At 35.4% G+C, this 12,633-nt stretch overlaps 1 protein-coding gene across 1 annotated transcript in view; it reads right to left on the bottom strand.

The window, feature by feature from the left end:
* Positions 1–4,680: 4,680 nt before the first annotated feature.
* The window catches only part of LOC149806333 (translation initiation factor eIF2B subunit beta-like), a 46,863-nt gene continuing 38,910 nt past the window's right edge, over positions 4,681–12,633 (bottom strand). Inside the window, exons 11-13 of the mRNA XM_089951704.1 lie at positions 11,544–11,603; positions 7,452–7,588; positions 4,681–5,101 (exon numbers count right to left, since the gene is read on the bottom strand). Of these exons, the coding sequence (XP_089807830.1) occupies positions 5,029–5,101; positions 7,452–7,588; positions 11,544–11,603 (270 nt within the window). The 3' untranslated portion in view covers positions 4,681–5,028. The remainder of the gene's footprint in view (positions 5,102–7,451; positions 7,589–11,543; positions 11,604–12,633) is intronic.

Here is a 12,633-nt window from a genome sequence, read left to right as displayed (position 1 = left end):
GTGTAGCAGCTGTTTTGTATATTTGTGTATTTGCACATCACACTTGCACAAGTGTAGCAGCTGTTTTGTATATTTGTGTATTTGCACATCACACTTGCACAAGTGTAGCAGCTGTTTTGTATATTTATTGTGCATTTGCACATCACATTTGCACAAGTGTAGCAGCTGTTTTGTATATTTATTGTGTATTTGCACATCACACTTGCACAAGTGTAGCAGGTGTTTTGTATATTTGTTGTGTACTAGGACATCACATTTGCAAGGTCAAATAAAGGTTATCTATCTAGCTGTTACAGAAGTCACATCTAGCGGTTACAGAAATCACATAGTTTGTCTAGAAAGGTCAAAAATACGTTATCCATCTAGGTGTTACAGAAGTCACATCTAGCTGTTACAGAAATCACATCTAGCGGTTACAGAAGTCACATCTATCGGTTACAGAAATCACATCTAGCTGTTACAGAAGTCACATAGTTGGTCTAGAAAGGTCAAAAATAGGTTATCCATCTAGCTGTTACAGAAGTCACATAGTTGCAATGGTAGCCACCTCTGATTCAATTTTTGATAGAGCACAGCCTCACAAACATTTCGACCAAGTATGAATGAAACTGACTCAGCTGTTCAAGAGAAGGATCAAAAACAGGTTTTCCAAATAGTTTATAACAAAGTCACATTGTCACTAGAACAGCTACCCAATGCAAAATTCATATAAAACATTCCTTGCAAGTTTGATCAGAAATTGGCTGAGCCATTCTCGAAAAGTCAAAAATAAGTTTTCCATTTTGGCTGCTCTGGATGCAACACCCACTGCTATTCTTAACTTTGATACAGCTTGCCCTGAGTAAGTTTAATCTAGACTGGTTCCAATGCTTTTGTTGCTGAAAAATTAAAACTAGTAATGCTGATGGACAACACAGATTGCACAACCAGCCCAGTCATAACAAATGTTCATCTGGCCACATGGCCAGGGGAGCTCACACTTACTTCCTCACATGGTGATAAAATGTTCAAAATAAATCTTTAATTTTATAGAAATGCTAAAAGTACATGATTAATGAAGTGAAATTGACAATAGATAAAATATTAACTCTTTTAGTGAAATTTTTATTTTATATTCTATATGATTATATTTACATGTAACAAGTCAATAAACATTGTTCAATTGGATTTTAAATCATGCTATTGGTATCAGAAAATCACCTTGAGCTCAATGTCCTCATTTCAAGTTTTAATATTAAGATTTTTATCACATTAAATGGTTAAAAAAAACTGTAATTCTGTCAAAGATTTATCTAAATATGTGCAATATACATAATGCTAAAAGAATACAAATGTGTCCATGGGCCACAGATAACCCTGCCCAAAAATATGGTGAAAACTTGACCTTGGTCTTTTCAATGTGTGTGTGTGTGTGTGTGAGAGTTGGATTCTTACTTTAACAATTTTTCAGTCATATTGCCACGATGTCTGCAATGTGACAGTTTATAGTGATGTCTAGCACTGGGGCATCATGCCACAGACATGTAGCATGATGTCCCACCCAGTCACATTATCCTGACACCAGGCCGACCAGTCCTAACACTAACCTCTTAATGCTGAGCGCCAAGCGAGGCAGAAGTTAGTACCACTTTTTAAGTCTTTGGTATGACTCGACATCAGAGGTGGATGCTCTAACCACTAGGCCACCAGAGCGGTCGTCTTTTTAATGTAAAGCCTCGTACCAATCTCATTTCAATATATCAAGTCATTCACAAGATATTGGGTGTAAATGAAATTTGTGACCGATATGATGGAATGGAATGGAGCTGATAAAGAAAGCTTTTGACTACCAGAACTATTGTGATGTTAGTGTTGTTGTATTTCACTTGGCAACGTCTTTTAAAGAAGGAGAAGAGTTCTCTTTACCAGGCAAGCTTCAATTAAGACAAACCTTTCTTAAGCAGCCACCTCTTGGAAGTGAAAAGTGTGACCTCTAAAGGATGTTTAATTAGGGCTCATTTCTTTCATAATTTATAGCAATATATTTGGGATGAGAAAGTGGTTGTTGAAAGCAAGTGATTTTTTTTAATAACTGTATCCTTTAGGACAGACTTGACCAAGTTCCATAGCTGCCAACCCTCACGAATTTGGTGTGAATTTCATGACTTTTTCAGCGATTCACGGATTCACGCCATAAGACAAAAATTCATGAATTTTCCGATCCTCAATTATTTTAAATCTTTAATAAAATAACCGATTTCCTGTTAAGCGCTAGTCGTGATATTCGCAGTTGCCGAAACTGTCCGGTACCGCTGGTCACGATATTAGTAGATCTACAGCCGATTAGTACAGTTGGCCCGGTCGCAGGCATTTTAGCCTATTTTAATCTATATGTATAAGAGTAGTTTTACAAACGCTTTTGGGAGAAACTGGGGCCTAACCGGAAATTTGCTCCGCGCATGCATCAAAACACTGATTTGCTTAACCGTTCAGCATCACATGTAAGATTTTGAAAATGTCTTCACCACCAAGGAAAAAGAAATGTATTATTCAAAAAGTGAAGTTTAATTTGGAATATATCAAAAATTGGCCGTGCATTCTGCCATTAAACATTGATATTCATTCATGCTTTTTGCACTCAAGTGTGCCATCACAGAGATGATGTGAGGAAGAATGTCGGTTGCAAAAAACACGTAGAAGTTGGGAAAATTAAGAATTCGCAGATTTCAGCTCTGGAATATTTTAAACCATTGGCGGAAGACCCGCAGGCTTCCAACGCTTAAGCATTATTTGTGAGTTTTCTTGTGTCAAACACAATCGACTTTTATCAGCTGTAGACCATGCCATGCTAAACATTTGTTCTGACATATGTTCCCGAACTCGAAAACCGCTTCCAAATTTTCCTGTGGAAGAACCAAAAATGCTGCAGCTCCTGTGCATTTCTCACAGCAACAGTGACAGCGAAAGAGTATTTTCTTTAGTGAGGAAAAATAAGACAGACTTTAGGGCCTCCTTAGCTGCAGAAAATTTGTCAGCAAGTTTAGTCCACAAGATCAACCAGCAGGCAAGAAGTCGGAACTGTTTAGAAAACAAATTTACGATCAAGCAGTTGAGGAAGTTCAAGTCTGCCACAGTATCATGTCTTGATAAATAAATATTTCTGCATATATGTAGTGTTTTATTTTTATTTTGCGAACTTGATATAGTGTAGTATTGACGGTCGGAGTAGTCAGAGTGGATGGAGTTACTGTCATGGTATTTTTCACGAATTCATGTCCAAATTCACGACTTTTTTTCCCTATTTTCACTAATTTTGAGCCTGGAAGGTTGGCAGCTATGAAGTTCTTTTCTGTTTTTCAAGCTATTTACAATAAAACCTGTCTTGAGTGACTATGAGAGAACACCTGTCATTTACAACCACAATCATAATGCACAGATCGATTTTATTATATAAACACACTGTATGAGTGACCACCTGCACAATGTGACAGGCACTGCTATGAAAAACTGCATCACAAAAACATAAACACCACTGATTCAATTCTCTGTAAACATTCAAAGGGGCTGCTGTTCTAAACAACACTACTATGATGACCATAGGGCAAAACATGGACAAACACTACTGACCTTCATATGAATCTTGTGCGATGTCCATGGTTTACCATTTATGTACTGCTGTGTTTTGTGATTATTCACACAGAAAATATAATGAGTTACATAATCTACCTTCCCAATTCAAAGCAAAAGAGCATATTAGGAAGAAAAAAATCATCTGCACCTTGTTGGATTTGAAATGGAGTCAGTCTTAATGCAAGACAGCCATTTTACCACACTGCCATGTAAGCATCTAAGAATAAAATGGAAGTTTACAGTCATCTTGTTATTGAAACTGCATGGAAACTTTCAGAATTCACTCCAGTTAATTATCACTTTTATTTTACTTGAAAAAACACACACAGAGTTTGATCAAAACTGCCACAGTCTTTACTGCACTTGGTAACATTAATATCTTGATAACCAAGGCAAAACCACCAACGAAAAAGAGAAAATTCTGAGAGTGATAGAAATAGTGTGACTGAAAAAAGTAAAGTTAACTTTATACGGACAGGATAAGTAAATATTACCTTAGATAATTCTGCACTTCAAATGTGAATGTGTGTTTGTTATACGTGTATCTATACTGCTATATCAAATTATTTTCAGTTGAATGCATGCAATATTTTAATAAGAACTATGAATAAAGAATATAATACAGTGATTGTTTGTATTTTTTCATCTTAAACAGTGTTGAATTTCAATCTTGGAAGCTGTTCCTTTGCACAATGAGAGACAACCTGTCTTGAGAGTTCAGCTTGTTGACACAAAGGGTGGTCTCATGACAGGTTGATATATGTTAACTCGTATGCTGTAACTGATAACATGTGCAGAAAATAAAACCAGCACTGCTGCTAATTACAAGCAAAAAAAACTAATTATCAAATAATGAAAGAAAGAAATGTGAATCAGCATATACAACATTAGCAGCTATTGTTTCAAGTTATCTCTTACGTAACGAATACAAATACTTCCATAAAAATTATGACTGGGCACAAGAATTTATTGTATATTGCTACAAAATACTGTATGACCTTGTCCTTAGATTTTGGAAATCTTCAATAATTATTCACAGCCACAAGGTCATATAATGTAACAAGAACAAGATTTAGACTGGATACCAAATTTATTTCCTAGCATATTGGTAGAACTACATCAATTGTAAATAATTCAAGTGATGTAAACAGAGTCCAAGCCTAGTTTTTCTAAGTTAAAATATTTGTGTTGCAACAGGCTTGAGACTAACAAATCTGTTTTTAAATGCATTAACTGACATTGGCAAATATCCATCTTCTAAATCTAAATGAAATATGTCTGCTTTTCCATCTCTATCTCATTCATCTGAAATGACACGATGCACATTCATCTTCTAGTAGACGTGCTCATGCCATGCTTCTGTATCACATGATCAGCTCTGATCAGTTGGTAGGAAGGGACTGGTTGGCAAATAAATAATCACAACTCGTGGTCATCTGGGTGATAAAGTTCACTTAGCAGCCGGTACACATATGAAGGTGCATTGCCTCCTCTGAAAGGATATATCAACAAATTTGATATAAAAGACTCGTGTAAAACTTCATTCAACTCTTCTTCTCGCTCAAATGACATTTTTATTACGGTCTATAAATGCTTATAAATGTAACTGCAAATTGCACAGACCCATATCTGCCACTGCACAATGCACCAGCAGATCTGGATCAGTGCAGTTTGCAAGAACAAATAACTTTCATCCTAATCTGCCACTGCAATATGTGATGGCAGATGAGGGTCTATGCAGTTAGCAGTTGGACTTGACTTGCAAGCAAGTACATATGGTAGACAATGAAGTCATTTTTACTTGAGGGATACCAACTTTTGTGGGTTTTATGGTTACTTCAACTAAAAATTTGCTCATGCTAATATACCCTGACTCTCCTACATCCCACCCATTCCCATGATGGAGACAACTCTAGAGTAAAAAAAAAAAGGGCACATCTCTTTGAAAAAGAGTGTAAATACAATGACTGGTCAACATACATATCTCTAGATTATGACTATGCTATGTATTTTTTTTAAAATCACTGCAATTCACCTAAATGATACAGATATAAATGCTGACCACTCATTTCCTGTGCTACATGGCAATCCTTTTAACAGTCATTTCATGTGCTACATGTTTTAACAGTCATTTCCTGTACTTCATGGCAATACATGTACGTGGGAAAGCCTGCCAGTAGCTTCTCATGGGTCGGTGGTTCTTCCCTGGGTTTTCCAGGGTTTTTCCTCCACCAGTTATACTGGCCGCCATGTATAGCCTATCTTGTGCTGAAAAATGGCGTTAAACCCTAGAACAACAATCATGGCAATCCTTTTAACAGCCATTTCCTGTACTTCATGGCAATCCTTTCAACAGTCATTTCCTGTGCTACATGGCAATCCTTTAAACAGTCATTTCCTGTGCTTCATGGCAATCCTTTTAACAGTCATTTCCTGTGCTACATGGCAATCCTTTAAACAGTCATTTCCTGTGCTACATGGCAATCCTTTTAACAGTCATTTCCTGTGCTACATGACAATCCTTTAAACAGTCATTTCCTGTGCAACATGGCAATTCTTTAAACAGTCATCTGCTGTACTTCATGGCAATCCTTTTAACAGTCATTTCCTGTGCTACATGGGAATCCTTTTATCAGTCATTTCCTGTGCTACATGTTTTAACAGTCATTTCCTATGCTACATGGCAATCCTTTTAACAGTCATTTCCTGTGCTACATGGCAATCCTTTAAACAGTCATTTCCTGTGCTACATGGCAATCTTTTAAACAGTCATTTCCTGTGCTACATGGCAATCCTTTTAACAGTCATTTCCTGTGCTACATGTTTTAACAGTCATTTCCTGTGCTACATGTTTTAACAGTCATTTCCTGTGCTACATGGCAATCCTTTAAACAGTCATTTCCTGTACCACATGGCAATCCTTTACACAGTCATTTCCTGTATTACAAGTCAATCCTTTCAACAGTCATTTCCTGTGCTACATGGCAATCCTTTAAACAGTCATTTCCTGTACCACATGGCAATCCTTTACACAGTCATTTCCTGTATTACAAGTCAATCCTTTCAACAGTCATTTCCTGTGCTACATGGCAATCCTTTATACAGTCATTTCCTGTATTACAAGTCAATCCTTTAAACAGTCATTTCCTGTGCTACATGGGAATCCTTTCAACAGTCATTTCCTGTGCTACATGGCAATCCTTTAAACAGTCATTTCCTGTACCACATGGCAATCCTTTACACAGTCATTTCCTGTATTACAAGTCAATCCTTTCAACAGTCATTTCCTGTGCTACATGTTTTAACAGTCATTTCCTGTGCTACATGGGAATCCTTTTAACAGTCATTTCCTGTGCTACATGTTTTAACAGTCATTTCCTGTGCTACATGGGAATCCTTTTAATAGTCATTTCCTGTGCTACACGTTTTAACAGTCATTTCCTGTGCTACATGGGAATCCTTTCAACAGTCATTTCCTGTGCTACATGGCAATCCTTTTAAATCAGTGAAACTACTTGCACTCCCAAGACTCTGTCATACACCAAATCATCTGCACATCAAACAAGGGCAAAACCTTCAGTACCAATCACTGAATATGGTGATTTCTCAACATGCAATTCATTGTATGATGACCATAATATGTAATAAGTTTCACAGTGAAAGATTTAAAACTCTGAGTTGCCCCTTCATGGGATTCTATGATACATTTGCAAGACAAAAATAGCAAAAACTAAAAAAATTACAGAAATTTTAAATATGTTTATTTTATATGACAACATTTAGTTATTTGCTTGTAGTAAAGATCTACCAAAAATTTAAGAGAAGAAAAATGGAGAACTTACATATTAAATATAAATAATGTCACCAGTTCTGGGGGAACATAATCAAACACTGGATTCGTTATCTGGACTTTGGAAAGAATTTCTCCCTCTGAAAATTTCATGACATCATGTGGACTCAAAAACTTGTTAAATGCATCCTGAAAAATAGTGGTGGCAGAACAATCATGAGAAAGCTCATAAAATAACAAAAATAAGTTATATTCCTGATGGCTAAAACAAGTAGCTGAAAAGAATTTCCAGGAATCCAAGATAATGCTAAATCTTTATAACGACTGAATATTGAAACCATCTGTCATATTCTTGAGCAATATCAATATCTTCAAGATTGTTACGAAATGCCCGATATGGCTCATTTAGTCTTCCATACTTTTCATTTAAATCAGGTTGTCTTGTTTCACGCGCCGTAATATTTCTGCAAATGTAATTTTTTGTCGTATCGCGTGACGCTTTTATTGCTCACGCGGCACATGCGAAGTAATGTATTATTGCGCACTACTATATATATATCGGGTAGAGATATTGAAGGGTACAGCCAATATAGAGGGAAGCTCTTAAACATATTCAGCTGTCGGGCAGGTGCCATTGTAATTTCGTTAAAGCCAAACAGTTGGGTGAGTCGAATGTTTTTTTAGTCAACTCTTTTTATTATTTACAATAATTATTCAGTTTCGTAAAAGCACGTTCATTGTTGTATTATGTGGTCACATCGTTTATCGTATTTGCAATTCAGTTTATTAAGATGTAACCTAGGCAATGTGGTAACGAGTTAATTTCATCTAGTCGCTATCACGACTAATTTCGAAAACATATTATGTATGTATTAATGTCATAGCATTACGTATATTTGTTTTTATTGCATAGCATTCCTATGTCATACTTCGTGCCTATCGTATATTCTTAAAGTAGTTGCAACAAAACCCATTCCAATTAAATTAGACTATTGGAAAGGTGTGTTTATTTTCCATATTCAGCTCGCCGGTTATGAGCAGCCGGATGGGCTTGTGAATATCATGACGTCTGGTGTGCCATAACTAGTATAACCCACCGATTCAGTGCCGACGTACGGGTACAAGTGCGGAGGGGAAAGTGACCATGCCAGAGAGAAGGCCGCGTCAACGTGTGTTTTCCAATCAAGTAGTGTTTTGACTACAAGTAAAGGACAATAACAAGTAGTGTATTGACTACAAGTAAAAGAACAATAACAAGTAGTGGTTTGACTACATGTGAATTACGACAGTAGTGTCTGACTACATAAATGTTTGCAACCAGTAGTTGATTATATGGGTTTGCAACAAGCATTTGTTTATATGAACGTTTGCTAGAGATATTTGTGTACATCAAGTTTACATAGTGTTTCTAGAACTTTTTGACTACTTGAATGTGACATAGTAGTCAAAGTATATTTCATATGTGTTTTATATTCATTTTATATGCTTTTCTGTGTTATTTTCATATCATTAGTACCAGTGTTTAATATATTGTCATTTGTCATCCACGAACGTGTTTATTGTTTCTTTAAAACCCTGCCCGGTCTCAAAGGGTCAGCTCAACTACGTTACAAAGATGGCCAACTTATTTCTGATGGAAACGGCTAAACCATACTTTTTTATCTACATCAAATGGCACTCTAATCACTTGATTGTTTTCATCAAATTTTATTTCACTCAAAAAACATCAGCACTCAAGGTCCTCTTGCTGTCACTATCAATGACAAAGTCCACTATTGCAAAAGCAATAATTGGCATCATTTACAAATTTCCGAATTTATTTCATATTCATTGCAATACCAAGAACAAAGCTTTTATTGGGTTTTAATTTCTCTTTTGTTTAAAATTTTGCATTTATTACCAGAATCTGAAAAGCCCTGCATTCATTCTCAAGTTTTAACACCCTGTTCATGGGATTATTAGCTTGTCAAACCTTGGAATAATTGACATTATACACAATGGGAGATGATGTAGATCCATAATGGGTCATTTTTGTGCTGTGATAGAATTTCAGTAAAACTTGATTTATTGCTCCACTTTTTATTTTTTATGCTGATGAACTTACTAAAATTTATCACTATGCATATGAATGTTTATATATTATTCTTTAACAGAAAACATGTAAAAATATATTTGAAAATAATTTTGAGAAAGACCCATTTTATGGCATATACTGGAATGTCAGGGAACATTTTACAATAAATGGTCTCCAAATCTCACTCTCTACCAATAAACTTATGAACAACTTGTCATTTATGCCAGTCTGAAGGTTATGTAAAAATGTAAAGAAACTTAAGAAAAAAACATTCCTAATTCTAACGAGTGAAATACCAGTAATCATGAAAGAAGGTTGTACATAAAAATTTGAGAAACTCTTGATTGTTTGTGACACTAGGCACAGATTAGTTGGAAAATGATGTCAGGATGGCATGACAGCACAAATAACATCATGCATCATAATGCATTGGATGTAATAGAATGCAGCATATACCGACTTGGACAACCTCACAAACAGACCAATTCATGACACCTCAGTCAAATACCTAATTGAAATAAGCCAATTTTTGTTTAGTGAAGCAAATAAAAGACCTGTATTTATGAGCATTTATGAAATGGAATGAATTAATTACAGTATTTATAAGCATTTATGAAATGCAATGAATTAATTACAGTATTTATGAAATGCAATGAATTAATTACAGCACTGTTAATAATTAAAGATAAAATATTGCTGATATATATTTCTATTTTTACTGACTGATCAGGAGTCTATATCATTGTAGGTTCCATCCTTTGTAGTTTGTTGTAACCAATCAAATTTTCACTAAGACAATTTATGAGTGAATGCCTGATAAACTTTTCACCTTGTTTAGAATATACTGCCAAAAGTCTAGCAAACAGAATTTGTGATGTTACCAGTGGAACAGTTTCCATACGATAGATATGTGAGAATCATTCCCCTTTTGATATAAATTCTTCTGCGCAAAATCTGTGTCCTTTTTTATTTGTAATGTGTTCAGGCAGAAACGTGAATATGATTTCACAGCTCACATCGTTGAATTTAAGCCCACCAAAATGTGAGTAACTTTGTAAATTATAATTAATGACTCATAGATTTAATTTCTGCTTTGGATGTCAACTGATGACAGTCAGTTCTGATATTGTGATCGTTAATGATATAGAATGCAATGTGTCCTGCAAGTGCAAATGACACCATCTTTTTGTGTTAGATTCATCATAAACTCCTTTGTGTCTGTGTTATTATTCACATTCCTTTAATAAAAATCTTCATTTAGTCATGGTAAAGATAAGTACCCTATCATTATTTACAAGTATGGAAGCATATAATGGATATTAATTCATTCCTGAATGTGACAAATGTGTAAAAGACACAACAAACCTTTTACCTTTTAACATATGCAGATTGTTTTAATGTAAATGTCGTAATTTTCATACCCTGTAATAGTTGTATTTTCATTTCTTACAGCTTTTAAATCTCCATTTTTGAAGAGAGTTCTTGCTCATGAATAAAAACGGTATTTGAACACAACATGATGTCTTGTGTCTTGAATACTGGAGATCTCAAGTGTTATACTAGCTGTAATTCCTCCCGCAGAAAGGCAGTACAGAATTTTTAATTGTTAGACGTCGGTCAAGTCTCATTTGCCATGTCAGAGAATGATCATGATCCAAGCTGTTATTTCATTCATGTAGCCTTAGGCATAAAACAACCACAGAGTACCAGTGACTGTCTATTTTTTGGTCCTAAATAATTTTACTGAATTTATATCAGCCTTATATCTTTTTCCTGACAAATTGTCCATGACAAAATTTTCATGACACTGGGAAATACCGGTAGTTTCTAGAAATGTACAATCGGAAACTCTGTGGGGAGATGTTAGGCATTATCCATTTCTGGCACATACTCTGTACCTCGTTGTCACCTGCTCAAAATAGGTATATCCAGCATAAATTAATGCATTTTCCAGTATGATTTTAAACTTAATGTTTTATATAAAAAATACTTAACTGCATTCTAAATTATGAAGATATTGTCCTTAAACTGACATTTTAACAATAAAAGAATTTTTTTAAAATACTTTACCTGGTCATAGGAACACAGGTACTGTGGTGACAGCTTGTAAATTGAAGCACAAACTATAACCTGAAATGGAAAATTCATGTTAATACAGACACATAATGAGTTCACATTCCCTTATATCATTATTATTTATACTCGTTGACAAGTTGGATCCAAAGCAAACAATGCAGACACTTATCTTCCATAAAAAAGCACTAGCAGATCTAGGTCTACGCAGTTTTTGTTAGGATTAATCAAAAGCACAAATAGCATAAACCCTGATCTGGTGGCACATTTTGTTGTTTGCAGATGGACCCGATTTGTAGCGAGTATCATACTTACATTTGTTAGAGAAGATAAGGGAATTTTACATGTGGGACTAGTCATTCTAAAATGACTTCTATTTCCTTATCACCATCACATAAAGATTGGGCAACAGTAGAGATTCTATGTTTCAACAGATGTACATTACCTACAAATTGGTCACCTGTAATGATTTTAAGTTTCCAAGCAACCTATGACTGAACATATCCCATATGAATTTTGTTGCTGGTGTTGCTGTTGTTGTTGTTATGTGGTTTAATGTCAATTTTCAGCACACAACAGACTATATATGGCGGCCAGTATATTTGGTGGAGGAAGACCCACATGAAGCTACTGCACGCTTTCTCACCTACCCACGTTGGGCCAAGATTTGAAGCCACATGGACAGAGGTGAGATGTCGGTGATTGCCTTAGACCATTCAGCCACCCTCATCATGGATGATCAAGTGTTTTCTGCAAAACATTATGTCCTGCCTGTGAAGTGGTCAGCGATGGAGATAACTCTAAATCTTAATACCAAAATCTCAGCTTTCATTGCTAACATTGCCAGAAAACTTAAATCAATGTCTCACCCTACACCTGCCAGATTACCTGAAAATTTGTGCAGAAACCATTTTCCTTTTTCCAATAATATGGATTTCAACCTTATGCCTTTTGAGCCCATAATCAAAAGGCTTTTTCCTTATCAACAGGTGTATAATCATCTACAAAGTTTGGTCCACTTTCCTGATTGATGTAGAACTAATTTTGTTGTGCAGAAACCATTTTTCTTCTTGCAGTTTGGTCATGG

The sequence above is a fragment of the Sinohyriopsis cumingii genome, chromosome 1 (genome assembly GCF_028554795.1).
Source record: "Sinohyriopsis cumingii isolate HCF-2022 chromosome 1, ASM2855479v2, whole genome shotgun sequence".
Classification (NCBI taxonomy): Eukaryota; Metazoa; Mollusca; class Bivalvia; order Unionida; family Unionidae; genus Sinohyriopsis; species Sinohyriopsis cumingii.
Note: the sequence above shows the minus strand (reverse complement) of the source record. Positions and strands in the feature narration are given on the sequence as shown.